Raw genomic sequence first — 17,236 nt, forward strand, 5'->3', positions numbered from 1 at the left:
ACACAAGTGGTTCTTGCAGTGCCCATTGTCTCTGTGTCCCCTGCTGCCACATACCTGCTGTCTCAGATAGCAGGAGTTCTCAAGCTTGTGGGAACATTTTGAAGTGTATCCCCTGTAGGAACAGATATTCATGCAAATAACTAATTAATGGCACTGACTAAACAAACCGGATTTGGCCTGTTAAATGAAAATAGCATACCAAATTGCTTTCTTAATGATCTTGGTCATGGGTAATGGAAGTGTTATATATTTTTATCTGTAACTATATTCATAATCTGTTATTGCCTCTAGCCTTTTCACAGAACATTTGAAATCTGGAAAATCATCCATCTGAGTGGATCCCCAAGACAGAAACATTCTCAGTGGAGCTTCTGGACATAGAGACCCTCCCATGACCAAACAAACATGGTCAAACAAACATGTTGGAGACAACCAGAGAGGGGTGACAGTATCAGGGCTGGAGCAAAATAAAGCTAATTAATATATATCCTTAAAGGCCAAAGATTTTCTTCCTTTACAAGAAAATTAGTTTTGGGATGGTCTGACAAAATGAGAACTCTTGCCAAAGATAAGGATTAATTTGGAACAGGATTACAATGTTTTTATGGTCTTCTATTAAGAACTGTTATGAGGAGCAGTGCTGTGGATGGTGTGTAGGCAATAGAGATGCTCTGCAGCCTTTGTAGGAGTAAAGCTGATGTCAGCTGATCTACCATCTAAGTGTTTCCAATTCCAAAATCCAACTGGGGACGTTGCTGTGCAATAATGTGATATTACTGTTGTCACATTCTTGGAGAGGGGCAGGGCACAAACTGTGCTTTCAGAACAAAAAATTAAATTCTCCCTCTCCAAAGCTTATTCAGATGAGCGCAAAGCAGAAATCTCCAGAATGAATAGCCGCAATGTCTGGCTGCTTTTGAAGCATCTAAAAGTATGAAGTCCTCTATAAAGAGTTTTTTAGCCATGCAGCCCTCAGGGGTTTACAGGTCTGTTCTGCTCTGGCATCCCCTGTAAGAGGAGTGCTTGACCTCCAGAAGGATCTGCCGTGGAGGACACAGACCACTCTGACTCACTGCATCTGGGCCCTACAGGCCCGGGAGGAAGAGGGGCTGTGCTGTTGCTGTTTGTGTGAATGAGATTTTGGCACTGGGACTAGAGAGGGGTAATTCCAGCGTGCCTTGGCACATCTTAAGGACCATGGTGATGCCATGGAGAGCCTGATTTGTACAGACCCTTCCCTCTTGTTCCTTTTTGAATTTCTCTAGGAAAGTTGGAATGGTGGGGCAATAGGGCAGTTTCAAATGTATTTTATCAGCCTAGAGATTAAATGGATTTACCTTTTGGGAGTATGCTGCTGGTCTTAGAAGAGCATGGATCAGGTAGACTTACTCATACAGTTGCTGCAGGAGCTGCCTGGAGCTGCCAGCCTTGTGTCCCCACCCTGCTGCCTCCCTGCCTTGGAAAGCAGCACCAGTGTGTACTGAGCACTGTTTCCCTTGCATCCTGTGGGCCAGTTTTGATCCACCTTTCGAATGACTGAATGCTAAAATCCACGGCTACAACATTTTTACAGGCTCATCTCACATTCCTTGTAGTAGATATCTGCGCTGGTAGAGTCTGTCTCTCTTCCTGAATTATCTTTCTAACATCTACTACATCTGCTGTAACTTTCAAAAAGAACTGTAGCCCTTAGGACTTCTCCTTTGTAACCTACTTCTGATTTTTCCATTGTCATATCTTGCCAGATTATGTGCCTTCCTGGGCCTTGTGTCATTCCTGAACTGAGAGCAAACCAGCCAAACCAGTGGGAACTGGCAGTGAGTGTGAAGCTCAGAGGGGCTGGCTGTACAGAAGCAGATCGTGTGGTGTGTTCTGCTGGAGGTAACACATTACTGCTACCCCAGATACTAATGGCTTAGACCCACAAAAAATGTCAGATACATAGCTCCCCGTGGGATCTGATCTTCATCTGGAGAAGGGAGAACATTAGCAGACTGTGCAAAGGTATGGTTAACCAAGTAGAACTAATTTCTACCCACTCTGCCCACTGGCTTCAACTTCCTGGATGTGGCAATGAAAGGGGAATAAATAGCCCAGTATGGTGCAGCCAGAACCCCAGGTTTTAATGGAGCACAAGGGTTCTGCATCAAATAACTGCACTCACTGCTGCTACAGGCTTATCACTGTCCTTAGTCTGTACTCCCTTGAACAGATGTGTGCAGCTGGAGGGCTCACTGTGAGCACAGGCTGCTGTTGGATCTGGCCTCTGTAACATGCAGGGGATGAGAATGCTCTGCACTGACTCCTGAGAGTCCATTGCTGCTTCCCATGAAGGAGCTGCTCTGCACCCATGGACAGCAGAGACCTCTACCCTCACGGAGGGGCAGAATCAAGGATGGTCCTAGTAAACTGATCTGCTTAAAAATGTTTGGAGCAGTAACAAACTGCTTCTTTTCCTATCATGTGTTGCTGTAATGCATCATCATAAGCAATGGTTACTGTACTTTAGCTCTTAAGAGTTCACAGGTCTTCGTGGTGATGACATTTTAAGATTTTAGTCCACCTTTTTTCCCAAAGCCATGGGGACATTAATTTCTATTTGCAATGTTAAAGGTTTTCAATAGTCTTTGAGCGAGATTTGTGGTGACTTTGTGAACTCCAAGGAGAGTTCTGAGAATGATCCCAGACCACAATCCTGTTCCTGCCAGTCTCAGGAGAATGAAGCACTTTGCTTTGAACAGGAAAGGCTCTAGGACATGTGTGACTAATTTGTTACAAGGTAATTAAAAATTATCTGTATTACAGCAGTGCTGCATGATTTTGTTAAAACAAGCAGTCTGGGTGAAGATGAGTTGACAAACTGGGAACATTTTCCTTTACCTGTCGCTGGTTCCTCTCCTGATGGGAAGGAAATGTCTGTCTGTCCTGCTTTGGTGCTGGAGGAGCTAATTGCTGTCATGTGTGGGGATGCCATTCACATGGTTGTAGCTGGAATTTTGCACATGCATCTTGGTAAACAAGGAGAGGTGTCTATGCTCATAGTGGTCTTTCTGAGCTGTCACAATGGTGGCATAGTGTGGACTACATGAATTAATGTAAGATTTTCATGATGGGGATGCAGCTTTTGTGGCAGGGAGCGAGCCTGGAGACAGACTTTTCACATAGCACAGGCAGTGAGTGGAGACAAACCTGTTGCAATGACGGGTAATAGGGGGTGAACAGCCTGATGCATTTTTGAACCTGGTAGGGAAGAATGACCTGCTCCTTCTATCCTTGTGATCAGATGGGATGGATGAGAAGGACATACTCCCAGAGTCTTTGTCTGCCAGTGCCTCTTGCTATGCCCTGAATGGGACTGTCTGTATAAATCCTTCTGCCTGGGCAGCTGTTGGGTTTGGCAGATGCAGATTCATGTCCTTTGATAGGGATGTATTAATCTTTCATAAGTGATGACTCAGCCAAGCAATAAAATTGGTACCCTAACATAGCACAGAGGTCAGGATGGATGGCCTCAGCCCTGCTAATATGGAAGCAGATTATTGTCTGCCCGTGAGTAATGAGCATTTCTGAAAGGCATTTCTGCTTCCTCCTCCAGTGTCTCTTCAGGAAGTGTTTGGCAACCTCAGAACTGCTTTGATTAAGGAAGGGTGGTGACAGAGAGCTGGAGGATGTCACTGTCCCCTGCTTTCACATCCTCCTGGCAGTGAGCAGCAACTCATGGCCATCTAAGGGGATGAGACACCCCTCACAGGTCAGGAGTGACAGGGAGGTACTGCCAGGCAGAGAGATCAAGGCATTTCAGTAATACTGGGGTAGTGGTGCCAAGCATTGGGAGATACAGTCAGAACAGTCAGCATCCTAATGCACCCATGTAATGAGGCTCAGCCATATGCATTTGCATAGCTAACTGCTGGACTAATTAGAATAATTAACTTCTTATGTGTCCAACAACAAGCTTAGTGGGAAAAAAAAGTCTACACTGTAAGGAAGAGTGGCCATTTCCAGAAACTGAGTGAAAACTGTTTCTTAAGTTGCTAATTGTGAAGAAATTGAATAGGTATGTAGATAGGTATAGATATGTTAATTTTTAATATCAATGCAATTCGGTTCAGGGATTGCCAGTGTAAGTACTGAGGGGTCAGGGACACAGTGAATGGCCCATATTTTAAAAGGGATCTGTTTTGCAGAAGTTTCCAGGATGTACTCTAGGGGAATAAAAAAAAAAAAAACAAACTCCAAAGACAGTTTTGTTTCATTTGAATTCCTCTTGGAAAGAAAAATAGCAGAAGTAAAGCAAACCTTCATTACCACTCACAACAGGTAGAAAAGTAGACCAAGCCAATTGGAAAATTCAAACTGATCCACTTGTATAAGACCTTGAAAACAATTCTGTTTCAATGGCTGGGGATAAAATGTATGAGCAATAACCTCACTATAAACACATATAAAATATTGGGACTAAAACTATTGGGACTAAAGAGATGGAATTGCAATGTAAGCTAGGACTGTGTCTGAGTATAACTCAGCAAGAAATCGGCACTGTTAGATTTAAATGCAAATTACCGTTTCTTGTTAGAGAGGTGCTATTCACTTTTGGGGTTTTTTTTAAATGAACTGTTGCCTGGATTGTGGCACCTGGGATGAGGCAAGGTTATCCAGTTTCCTGTCAGCGCAATTCCATGTTGCAGATCTTTTCTGTCATGGTTTCTACGAACTGCTGTGACATGTAATGGTGAAAACACAGAAATGCTTAGGGGGTCCCAGTGGTGGCTAGTGGATATCTCTAGAAAAACTTGGCATGCCATTGATGCATCCCTGAACCAAGGATCAAAATTGTCCCAGGTGTAAGGAGACCTTGCCTCTAATGGCATTAGTGAATGTGACCTTGTATAATAAATGGATGTTGTAAAATTAAGGATCAAAGTGGGCATAATCACTTCCTTGTCAGATAAACACTCTGCTGTTTCTTTTCCTTAGCTGGTTATCTACAGACTCAGCAGAGATCCCAGTATCATGTGAGTGAGAAAACATTTAGCTTTACACAGAGCTACAGCACTCTGGCGAGAGCTGGGCTCAATCCAGCCTAGTATCGATCCCACCTCAGTCCTGGATGTGCTGGGTAGGAGGTGAGGATGGGAAAAGCAGCAACATGGCAGTTTCACGTCACCTGACGTTGAGGTGAGTGAGGACTTGCATCAGTCTCAAGCAAATTCTGAACAATCTCCGTGCTGCTCCAAGTTTTGTCCAACCATGTGAGGTCCCCTTGAGGGTTACTGGAGAGTGGTACTTGCTTTATGCCTGGTGCTCAGGCACACCCCATGTCACCCCGTGCTGACATCAAGGTGGGCAGCTGTGCTAGCAAGGCTAGTTTGATAGCTCTGCCGTGTTGGAGAGATCTCCGTTGTGGCAGAGAATCTGCAGGGACCGAGATATGGCAGCGTGGATCGGAGCAGGGAACGTGTGCTGGTGTGTCACCCTGCAACGTGACCTACATGGCAGCCACCGGCGCGCAGGAGGCAGCCACCACATCAGACATGCAGAGTGGCCCCCGTTGTGTCAGGGACATGGAGAGGGCCGGGGAAGTCTGGGGGCACGTGAACGTGCCACCCTTTGGCAGTGAGACGAGCGGCTCCCCGGGGAGCGTTGGTGATCTCCGCATCCCATCGGTGGGAACCAGCTTCCCTGGGAGCGCACGCTGCGTCCTCCAAATCCGTGCTTGCAGCGGGGCAAAGGCTGCCCTTGACACAGCTCTGCTTCGCAGCCGGGGACTGCCAGGGCACTGAAACCTCCGCAAGTTGGGGAGAAGGCGAGAGCGCGTCTGCCAGAAGCTCCGCATCCGCGCGACTCCCGTCACCGGCATCACGGGGAATGCGGGATTCAGCTCCTGAGCGGCGGGCGGCTGCGGCCCCTTTGCCCGGGTGCGGGAGGGGAGATGAGTGCCGAGCTGTGCACATCCCCAGCGAGCTGCACAGTGTGTGCCGAGGCAGCCGGTGCATGCGCAAGGCGCGGGCGGCCGCCGTGGAGGTGGGGAGCGAGGACCACATCGCTGCCTCCGGCTCCGAGCTGCCAGTTGCTGGTTGCCAAGCAGTTATCATTGTTTCTGTGACGATTGCAGAGGCTGTTGCTAATTGAAGAAGCCCCCACAGCATCCTTCTCTCTCTCTCTCTGCTCCTGCTTCTGCTTTTATTTTAGAGGCTCAAGGGGGAAGACAGCCAGACTAGTGATTTTTTGCATTGCATTTTTATTTATTTCTTTTTGCGGGGGTGGGAAATTTCTCAGCTGGTGATTAAGTGATGGACTAGTTACTCATCCATATCCCTTTAGTCTTTGTGTGTGTGTGTGTGCGTGTGCGTGTATGTCTGAAGACACAGACAAGCTTACACACACACACACACAGAGTAAAATCCTGTTTGCCACTGCAGTGGGCACAAATAGGTGAGCATGACTACAGCCAAGGAGCAAAATGCATCAGGGAAACAAGCCCAACAACAAGACCAGGTAATGCTTATTTTCCTCAATTTCGAACAAATACAGATTTGCTTTATATAGCTCTGTGTTTCTTTTATGATTATTATGATTTATTTTTTTTTTAATCTTTTTGGTGTGCATTCCTAAAATTGTGAACTGAGTCACCAGTCAGTGGCAGGAGGAAAGTGCTGTGTAGCTGTGTTCAAGGTCTGCTTTTTTGGTGTGTGTGTAAGCTGAAATTGTGCTATTTTTAACAACCTGTACCTCTTGCTGAAGACTATAGAGGTTTGTTCTGTAACTTGTTCCTTACATGCGTGCTGGGTGTGTGGGGGGGAAGGATGTTGGGATGGAGGCCCCTTCTTGCTGGGAAAAGGGGTGAGAGTATTTAAACCCCCCTCTGCAGATGGATATAAAATCGTAAAACTGGGGTTCAGCTTCTGACTTTGTCATGCACTTTAAGGGAATTTTTTTTGTCTGACATTGCCTCGGAGGGACACTTCAGGGTGCAGCGTGTGTTCAGGCTGTGCATGAACAAGCAGGGATGGCAAGGGGGGGCAAAAAGCAGTTGTGAGTAGGTTTAACTCCCATTGGCTTTGGAGAAAATTGCCGTGCTTACACCATATCTAAACTCTATTAATTTATTTCTCATGGTAGTTGTTTTATGTGTTTCTGTACAGGTAGAAAGTTAAAGACTTCATTTTCTCTGTCAAACCTGTGTTATATAGAGGATATTCCTGCCTACCTGCACTTACCAGGACAGAATGAAGTCAAAACTTTCCCTGTCAAGAAAAACAGCGGGTGGCAGGAAAAAAAAGGGATGTATCCTCAGCCATAAAGGATAGGCATAGCTAGAAAGTGGTGACATGAGGGAAAGCCTGGTTGCGATCTCTGAGCTCCAGCTGAGGCTGATGAAGGTTCCTGGGCTCTGGGCACACTGGCAGATCAGCATCTCCATTCTCCTCAGCACCAGCTTCTCCTCCCTGTGCTCGGCCCGTGCCTGGGGGAACCCAGACGCTCCAGTTCTTCAATTTTCCTCGTCTCCTTAAGACATTGGAAGTTCACCACTTTAATCTTTGGTTAGGACAGCACGGCAGGATAATTTAAACAGATCTCTCTCAGGGCACAAATTAATTCTTAAAATAGTTCTTCCTGGTTTGATAGGCTGAGAGCCTCACACGTTGTTTTTCTTTTTTTTTCTTTTTTTTTTTCCTTTTTTTTCCTCTGTACTTTGGTTTAGGGAATTGAGGAAGGGGAAAGCATGGGAAGACACTAGGCACCAGAAATAGCATCATATAATCTGCATTTTCAGGGTGACATTTTACTAATGGCCAAAACAGGCTCAATGGTTCAGTGAAAACAAGAAGGAAGCAACTTTGATACTCAGGGTAAAGAAACTTCATCTAACCCTGCATCTGTTGGGCTTCTTTGCTTCTCTGTCCAATGCTTTTGGAGTAGGTATTTTTGTCACTGTTTGCTACAGATTAAAATGAGTCTAGCTGTGTTTTCTGGCAGGCAGGGGTGTATAAGTGCCTTTTGTGAACAAAGAGCTGTGGGGCTGTCCTCTCCTCCTTCTTAAAGCTGTGTAAAAGTGTCGGGTTTTGTAAGCCAAGAAGTGTGTGTTGCCTTTTATAAAGGAGCAGTGGTTTTGTTCCAGGTGGTGTTATCTGCCCAGTGCCACTTTGCTGTTGGCATGCCATGTCTTTGCTACTTCGCTCTTCTCACGTGAAGTATAAAATGCCCAGAATAAGTCTTTAGTATTATGCAGAATCTTAATTGAGTATATTCTATAACTGATTGAATTGCAATTATACCCATATGGCATGCTTAAATATTCTGAAAGTACATCCTCTCTCAGCTCTGCCCTAGTGTGAGCATGAAATAGAAATATCAAGCATATATAAATATCAATGATATTGATGAATATTAATGTTTGAGTCTGTGAACAACTTTGCTCATTCCCATAATTTCTTTTTTTGTTTTCACAATGCATTATTAGTAAAATGGCTTCACAGCTGGGGGTCAAATCCAATCTCTGTCCATTGATTTGACTGCACTTTTATCTTCCAATACCAAAAGCAGATCTAAACCCTTATTTTATCTAAAACAGTTCATATCTGAAAAAAGGCTCTATCCAAATTCTATTTCTAGCCAAAATTCTATTTCCAGGCTTATGCATATCAAAAATTACTGAGATTTTTTTCTTGCTTAAAACTGTTCAAGAAACTGAAAATTGTAGCTAGGAGAAAAATTGAAGACAAAGTGCTGGTCTGGCTGAAGAGGACTGAGTCTTTTTCAGAAGCAGCTGCTGCTGTCATAGGAGATTGTGACCATCCCTTTCCTGTGTTCTTTGCTGTGACATTCCCGGAATCCAGAGGTGAGCAAGTGACACAGTTGGCTTAAGTCTTTGCTGTGTCCTACCATGCTAACCCAAAGAGAGGCTGGGCATGAAACGACACTGCAGGAGCAGGGTGGGAAAAGTTTGGAGAAATCTGCAGAAGCTTTGCAGGCTTGAATTTAAAAATCTACTTTAGACTTGTGTCTATATGCAAATGAAGTCATGTTCTGTCTTGAGATTTACAAAAATGATAATAATTAGAAAATGATTGTGATGTGGAGATAAGCAACTGCCTTAGCTGCTGAAGCCAGACAATCCCTTTCTTCCTTAGGTAATTAAAAATGCTTCCATACAATTTATTTCTGATAAGCAACGCTGCTCACCTCCCTGCCAGCTAAACTATTTGGAATTCCAATCATTTATCGCCTTGCTTATCTCTTCATGAGTCTGAACTTTAAGTCTTTTGGGCATCATGTACAGAAGACATTCTGTAAGTGATAAGTAATACTGTCTTGTGCTGTCAAGTTGTGATTGCTTGATCAAACTGTAAGTTGGATGTGGTTGACTCTGTACACTGGGGTGCTTCTGACACAGCTGTGGTTTCTTGTTCAATGGCTGGAGCTGGATACCATGCAGTGTACAATGATTACAGCTGGCTTTCTGCTAGACCCAGTGCTCAGCAGTCCGTAGCAAAGCCTGTAGACACTAATAGACTTGGGATCCGGCTCAGGCAGACTAGAGAATCTTGTTCTCTGACTTGGGGTTTGTTAGTTGCATGTGTGGATACACCATTAAAACCACTTTTCTGTTAAAAAAGGAAAATAAAATAACAACAGGTCAAGTACTGTGACAATGTGCTTTAGCTATTTACACAGGCTGAAGATCTACGTGTTTTAACATAAGCCTGTAAATTTGTTATCTTAATTTAGCCCAGTTCTTGTTACTTTTAATGGCCTTTGGGAATGCAAATAGCTCTGCAGTCATATATAAAGATAAAGAGGCTGATTTTTTAGTGAAAATGTGATAACAGCCATAATGCTAAAATAAGACTTTTAGGTATTTTAAAAAGTGAGTCAGCATATCAAGGATAACAGGGATCACAAATTCTCAAAGAACACCTTTTATAAAACATATTTAAAGGGTTGATTGGTTAATTGAGTATTTGAACACTCGGAATAAAGGATTGTTCTCATTTCTTTTGCTGTATAGAGAAGAGCTGTCATGGGCTTACAGGGAGCAAGATGCTGCTCTGAAATGTGCTCATGTCCTAGACAAGGTTGTTAATGACTGTTTGCATGGAGCTCCATGTAAAAGACCAAAAATTAAGTGACGAGGCAAAACAGCTTGAGGGCTGCCTTACTGAAGTGGGCTCTGTGGAGGAGTGGAATCAGATCAATAGAACTGTTCTGCCTATTAGCTGTCATTAAGGTAATCAATTCTGAATTTTACAGAACAGGTGGAATTTCAAATAATAGGGATGGTGTCTTCAAGTGGAGAGACAACACGTTTCACTTGGAAAACCTTGGCCAGACTCAGGAATAAAATGATGGAAAGATTAATATTTCATGCTCCTAATGTTCCCCTGCCACTCTGTACTTCACAGAAATAGCCTGTAGTATCTTGAAGCATGAGTACCGTTGGAGAATCTAATATACTATGCTGAAAAGTGCCTCTATTTGTGTAAATTTATCCAAACAAGAAAATCAGTGTGCACTTTAGCTGCATTTTGCAGGCTTTTCCTCTATGGTGTTATAATTCAGGTAATTCTGGGATTCCTGTTTTAGAGGGTGTCAATCCCTGTGTGCCTGCTGTCTTCTTTCAAGGTCATAAATATTGTCAGCCATTGTGAGTTGAGTCCTGTGCTATTACTTTATTCCCAGAGTAGATTAAACTGAAAAATATGGGTGTGCTTACATTGGGAAGTAGTGTGGAGCCACCCTATGAGAGTCAGAGAGGTGGTGTTGAGGTCCCAAACACATACTTTGAATGGGGGGAGGTGTTATTCCAGACTAGTACCAGACTGGTGTGAATGTGCTTTAGTTGTTCAGTATCTTCTGACTTAGCTTCATGCAAAATGAAGCCAGCTTATGCACTCTGAGGGTACTATAAAATGTGGGTTAGAGCATGGTAGATGGCTCAGACTGAGAGATTTGGTCAGTAGTGCAGTTGTGAACTGAACAGAAGTACTAGATGTGAACCATATGTCTTTAGTAGGGATGGGGGGATGAGGCCAAATAAATGTAACTTCATGTGATCTATGTTCCTGTGTCTGAAGATATATAGTTGTTTTGTTTTTTGGTTTTGGGTTTTTGTTTTTTTCTTTTTTTTTTCATGGGAGGAATGACTTAAAATCATTCCAGACCTGCTCTGCTCACCCGGTTGCTGTCCAGAAAGTCATTGTCCCTGGGTGTCTTGGTTGGCTCAACATGCTTTGCCTGAAACAACGCAACAATCCTGATTCTCTCTGACAACCAAAGCCTCTTTATAGCACATGAGCAACACAAATTGTGTCCAAAGAGTGTAGGATCATATTGTAAACAGGCAGTAGTGTACAGCAGGTTCAGGCACTTATTATAAGTTGTGAATTTTATCTCTTGAAATAACGAAGGGACTTTGCCCTTTTATTTGTCAGTACTATCCCTCCTGCATGCTAGATCACAAAGAGCCACTGCTGAATCCTCTCTCTCTTTTAGCAAGGTTTGAGGTTACCATTGTAACCTAATGTTTGTAAGCAGATTGAGCTGTGAATTTTTACAAGACAGCCCTGATTCACAGTGCCATTAGCTGGCACAGTCAAACTCCCCACTGCAGCACCCCAGTGGCATAAAATCCACGCAGAGGAGTTGAAGAGCACCGTGACACACCTCTGCTGTACCCAGATCTAACACTGGGCTGAAAGGAGCTTGGCCTGGAGCTGCTGAACAGGTGGGAGTGAGTCTCCCAGGAGATGAGCTAATTTAGCGTGTTATCTCAGTGGCTTGTGACAGAGCTCCTACGTTCTTGGCTGGAGTTGAAAACTGTCATATCTCAAAGGTGAGTCCCTGCTTGTGAGAATCCCTCATTCTCACTGCAGTATTCTGGCTCAGATTATCACAGCTGTGCAGAAACCAGGGGAAGTGTCCACTTTTGGAAGGTGTCTGGCAAAGAGAAGGGTAAAAGAAGAAACATGACTCTGACTTGCATAGAAAACAATGGGTTTCTTTAGTTTTAATGGAACCGTTTAGAATTCATTGTTAAAGTGCATAATTTTTTTAAAATAAAATAAAATTCTTCATATGAAACCTTTTTTTTTCTTGAGAACAACTCTTCAAATTACATATTTTATTGTAGACCCAATACAGGTTTTCTCCAGGAACTCATAGAGAACATTTATGTTTCATTCTGTTAATGGTATCTGATCTATTTCTCAGGAGATTAAATTTCCGTAATAGCGCTCCTGAGAACACTGTATTCAAGAACATGAAATTGCATCAAACTGGCAGTCTTTTCAAGCTGTTAATTTGATGTGAGGAATACAGGCAGGAATGGGGAGGGAAGGGGAGACAGAGGTGGAAAGGAGCATGTTTGGCATAAAGCTGGAGTGTCAAAAAGAGGAGACTGTAGAAAATCCCTTTTGGTATTCAGTGCTGAAATGGAAGTGCTTCTGGAAGCTTTTAAAGATTCATATACTTCCATAGGATGCTGCTTGAGATTGTGTGAATTTTACTCGCTGTCTCTACCTTGACCAAGTGGGATGTGGTCTGCCACTTGTCCTTGGTACAGTGTTGGTGGTTGCTGCTCCCTCCATTTCTGGCAGAGGTACCTTGTGTTGCAGTCTTTCTCACTAAAGCTTTCTTTTGCTGCTGCATAAAGACAGAATAATTTGTCTCTGAAGTTCACCAGTTATCTAGGGGTCATGAAAGTTTGAACAGCGCAAGAAAAAAATCTTAGATTTTTAATTTTTTTTTTTAACTCTTAGAGAATTCAATGTTTCATTCCAGTTGTGGTCCGTTAGCAGTGTTATGCATTGCTACAGGCATTTAATGAACAATGGTTTTACCTGCTTTCAGTTCTTATGCCTTTAATGCTGCTTCTTTGTGATCTTTATCACGCATCAAGTTGTGGTGAATCATGGTCAGTTTGGGTGATGTGAGAAAAGGCAGCACTTTTAAAATGATGTAGCGTGCAGTAATATCTGGTTTTTATGTAGTTTATTCTCTGTGTTTTACGTTCACGTCTTTTGTCCTTTTTTTTTTTCCTCTCATTCCTCTGTCCTGCCTTCTGTGATTCTTAAGTGGGATTTAAGTAAGTGAAATAGATTCAGAGAAAGGAGGGTGCCAGCAGCAATGGAATGGGAAAGCTGTGTGCAGTCCTCCAAAAGGCTGCTGCAGATGTGAAGGACTAACTGCAGAAGTGAGAGAAGTGCATTCAGCAAGGTTGAAACATTTGTGTAACATAAATTTGGAGAGGGACCTATATTGGAAATCAGTGAAAGTGATCTAGAATGGAAAGGCAAATTAATATTAATTTCTGATTTAATAACAAAGTTTAAGTGGGATTATTGGGTGGCTTTGCATGACAGTTCAGTGAGTGGAGCATGGAACTTAGTGCTTCTTGTGTGCAGACTTCCACCGTAGCCTTGAGCAAGAGGGTTTGGTTCTCAGTGGCAGTCAGCAACTTCTCTTCTGCTGAGATGGTCCATTGTTGTCTTAAGTTGGGAAAAAAACAAATATCCAGGAGTCTTCTGAGGATAAGTACATGAAATAGGAAGTTCTGAAATACTGTAGTAACTCAGGCTGCACGAGTACCTTAGATATCAGAGAGATGCACTCCTTGGGGTTTAGAGAGTGTAGGGAAAGGGTCACAGGAAAAAAACCTGAAAGTTAAAACTCATTCTGAAGGTTTAGATATGAATAAGAATTTCAGCAGAAAAATATCAAGATAAATGTAAATCCTGTCAGGACTTGAGGCAGCTATAAGCAAACTTGCAAATGAGAGAGAGATAATGCATGGAATTTTGGGATTGTATCTGATTCTAAGATTTTGAGAACTTGAAGCAATTTTATACTTGAAGGTAAGATAGAGATGCATCTTTCAGCTCTCTGTTGCATAATGCAGGGACCTTTTCCAAGAAGGAGTAATTAATTTTTTTTTTTTTGGTAGAAATACTGCAGTGTAATTAGGAACTGTAGAGGTGAAATGGAAAAGTAAATGGGGGGGGATGATGAACCAAGGATATGTATGGTAAAGGGTTAAACCAAAACCTTTCAGAAATGGAAGCCAGAAGCTGAAGTTTTGTGCTAGGTAGTTTGATGGAGATCATCTTCCTGAAAGTCAGGATTAGGTGATAAGCCAAGGCTGAAGCCCAGAGTCTGGTACCTGTAAGAGAAAGCCTTGAAAAAAGTTGTGGAAGTTGTGAAAAGAGCTCTTAAGTGTGATGGAAGTGGAGAGGCATAGCTGCTTCCCATGACCATTGGTGAAAATCCTCCACAGATCAAGGAAATTGATGGTGCCTCTATTGCCTGTGCCCTTCCTGCTGCTGGAATAAAGCTTTGTTTTGAGAGACAACCTGTGGGCTGTCCATATGATGTGTGGTCACTGGCAAGCAATGTATGGCTATCACTCTTATCAGACAGTGTTTTGTGATAGAAACTGCAGGTGGAAAGTGCAGATAGGCCATAATTTCTCAGAGTGGGATTTGTCCTACTCTGCTGAACAACATCTGGTCACAGAGGCATAACAGGGACTGTGCTTTGGGATCTTGTCTTGTCAAATAGCCCTGCAGTGCCAGCACTGTGGCTGTGCCTCTGCGCTCAGTGGCCTTGGCAAGAGAGGCTGGTGAAAGGATGGGATGCTCTCCCTGCTTCCCTGGTAAGTGAGGGGTGCTGTTGGAGGGCATTTCCCTGTATCCAACAACCACCTTAAAAAGCTGAAATGCAGATGATCGTGGGAAGAGAACAGGCTAGTTTTGTTAGAATTGGCATTGCTGGGATGGAGAGAGTTAGTGATGGAATCCCAATGAGTCGCCAAGGGAGCAGGAGCATCTCTCTGCTGCTCCCTCAAAGTTGGTGTGTCCCTCTCAGCTGTTTGGTGGTCAAACACACTACCACCATCCCTGTGTGGAAAAGCCTTGTGCCCTCATTGCAATCACTTTTACAGATGTGAATATCAAGTCTAAGCTGAGTGGAGAACCAAGCTCTGAGTGTGTCCTCGTGGTGAAGGAGAATGAGACAGACTGAAGCAAATACTTATGAAGACTTAAGCTGAGTTTAGACATGAAAAGATCATGCAAAAACCCATTAGAAAGGGGAAGAGGATGAGTTTGAGCGAAATAGTAAAACCAAGCAAATCTGAAGGCTGAACTGCTGGTTTTTTGTTTTGGTTTGGTTTTTTGTTGGTCTGTAAAAAAAGGGCTGTTGCTTTTATTGTTTATAAAAACGTAAGAGGGGTAAAATAAAAGTAAATTTTACATAAACAATCACAACACTTTGTCTAAAGTAGTTTCTGTTACTACTTAACTGCTGCTGAGCCTGAAATTGGAGAGATAATAAGCCTTCATCTGGAGCAATTAGTCCGCAGTTTTTGACTCCATTACCTTCCTTATGTCTGTAGCTGAATAGTTACATGCAGATATTTAAGGCTTAGTTGTAGTATGATATTGTCAAAAGTGAAATCACAACTTAGACATTAATTTATTGTTAATTTAGCTTGTCAGAGATACTGTAATAAACATATAATTGACCAGGGGTGAATATATACAGTAGCATATTATGTGGAATGCATTTTGGGTCATTAATTTAGCTTAATCACACACTGTGACCAACCTCTCAACTCTTTTTGTGTCGGGTTAAAGGGGTCTGATACTTAATCTTAATGTGATTGTAGGAATTAAGAAATGGTACATTAAGTTGTAACTGTCCTTAAGTGTGCTGACAGACTTACACTTTTATCTTTTTGTTTTCATGGCCAGGAGCAAACAGGTTATTTTCAAATGCGTGTGCAGCATTTTGTGCCTACTGATAGAGAGAAGCTCAAGGTTGGATGGGAAAAACATATTGCAACTTAGCAACGTGAACTTTGCTTTTTCTCCTTAAGAATCCCTGGCACTTCACAGTTTAGTTGAATCTAATGGTACTAACAGCCTTCTTTTTTCTGATTTTCATATCCCAATATCTGTGATTTAAAAGTTTGATTTACAAACGTTGCCGAGAACGCTGATCCATTGAATCTAACAGGTAATTGAGATTAATCTTTGTGATCCTAATCACTGAAGGTTTCAGTTGCATTAAATTGATTTATTTTCCATGATGTTTTCCTTATGAGGTACAACACATGGATTATACTGATGCTTGACTTGGCCACTGCAAGTCATGCTATAATTAAGAAATTTTATTCCAACAGTCCAGGTTAAACAAGCCAGACAAAACAAAGAGCAGTTGTGAATGGATGGGACAGTAAAATCCAAGAAGGAATTGATTGAAATAGCTCATGAAAGTACTGAGCACATAAGGTTTGTCCATTAGTAAAATGTATATGCATTAGGAGATGTTTTGACTTGCTGAAGACTGTTCAGTGCTCACTTGTTCAAATTGATATCTCTTGGCAGGACTAGCTGACCTCAGTTACTACTCATCTACTTGAGAAATGTTACCTTCCTACCCATAATATCTTTGAGGTTGATAGAAAGTAAATAGATGATGTCTTCTTTTAGTTTAGTGCCTTGTTTCCAGACTGGGCTTTCCAATGCCCTTCTGGGAGATTAGGATACTGTGTTGTTATCAGTTAGGCCTCTTTTGCTCAAATTTGTGAAGGAATTCAGCATTGATACTGGGCTGTACGATCACAGAGTATTCCTGTGTAAAACAGAGAATTTTAAGGGATTCTGGGAAGTGTGAGCATCTGAAATAAGATGAAGAGATGTTTGGCATGAGTGGCTAAATTAAGAATAAATCTATTGACTTCATCAAGCCTTGAGCTGGCCCGTATATACTACCTTTCACCATCCTGAAAACCCTTAAGTAGAAAATTGAGGCTTTAAATCAACAAGAGCATCAAACCTATAACTAACAGGTTTATTTCAGCTGGTCCATACTGTTTTCAAGTGGCTTTTATAATAGACAAAGCTGATATTATAAGCAGTTCTTCTCTGTACTGTTCTGTCCCCGTGGGGAGAAATGCTTCTTTCAGAAATCATATTTCTTTTAGGTCCTCAGAGGTGTGAACTCTAACGGAGCTTGATGGAACTCTGAGAATGGACTTCAGAGTTAGGACCACAATATAAATTAGGCTGTGTATACATGCTGGAATAAGTTTGCAGGCCTGGTTTCGTCATCCTTTTTTTCAGAAGGTTTATTTTACCAGCCTTTGGCTCTCAACCTCTTGCTTTTGAGGAAATACTGTCCATACTGGTGGTCTTCTGACCTTGAGGTGGGAGGTGACAAGAATGCACCAAGT

General features: G+C 42.6%; 1 protein-coding gene across 5 annotated transcripts in view; it reads left to right on the forward strand.

The window, feature by feature from the left end:
• DPP6 (dipeptidyl peptidase like 6) overlaps nt 1-17,236 on the forward strand; it is a 547,876-nt gene that overhangs the window by 290,668 nt on the left and 239,972 nt on the right. The window contains exon 1 of one of the 5 annotated variants that reach the window (XM_017826534.1): nt 6,030-6,498. The exons of the other annotated variants lie outside the window; for them this stretch is intronic. Within the exon in view, the coding sequence (XP_017682023.1) occupies nt 6,442-6,498 (57 nt within the window). The 5' untranslated portion in view covers nt 6,030-6,441. Of the gene's footprint in view, nt 1-6,029; nt 6,499-17,236 lie in introns of those variants that run through there. 5 annotated transcript variants of the gene reach the window in all.

Source organism: Lepidothrix coronata, unplaced genomic scaffold (assembly GCF_001604755.1).
Source record: "Lepidothrix coronata isolate B3197 unplaced genomic scaffold, Lepidothrix_coronata-1.0 Scaffold128, whole genome shotgun sequence".
Classification (NCBI taxonomy): domain Eukaryota; kingdom Metazoa; phylum Chordata; class Aves; order Passeriformes; family Pipridae; genus Lepidothrix; species Lepidothrix coronata.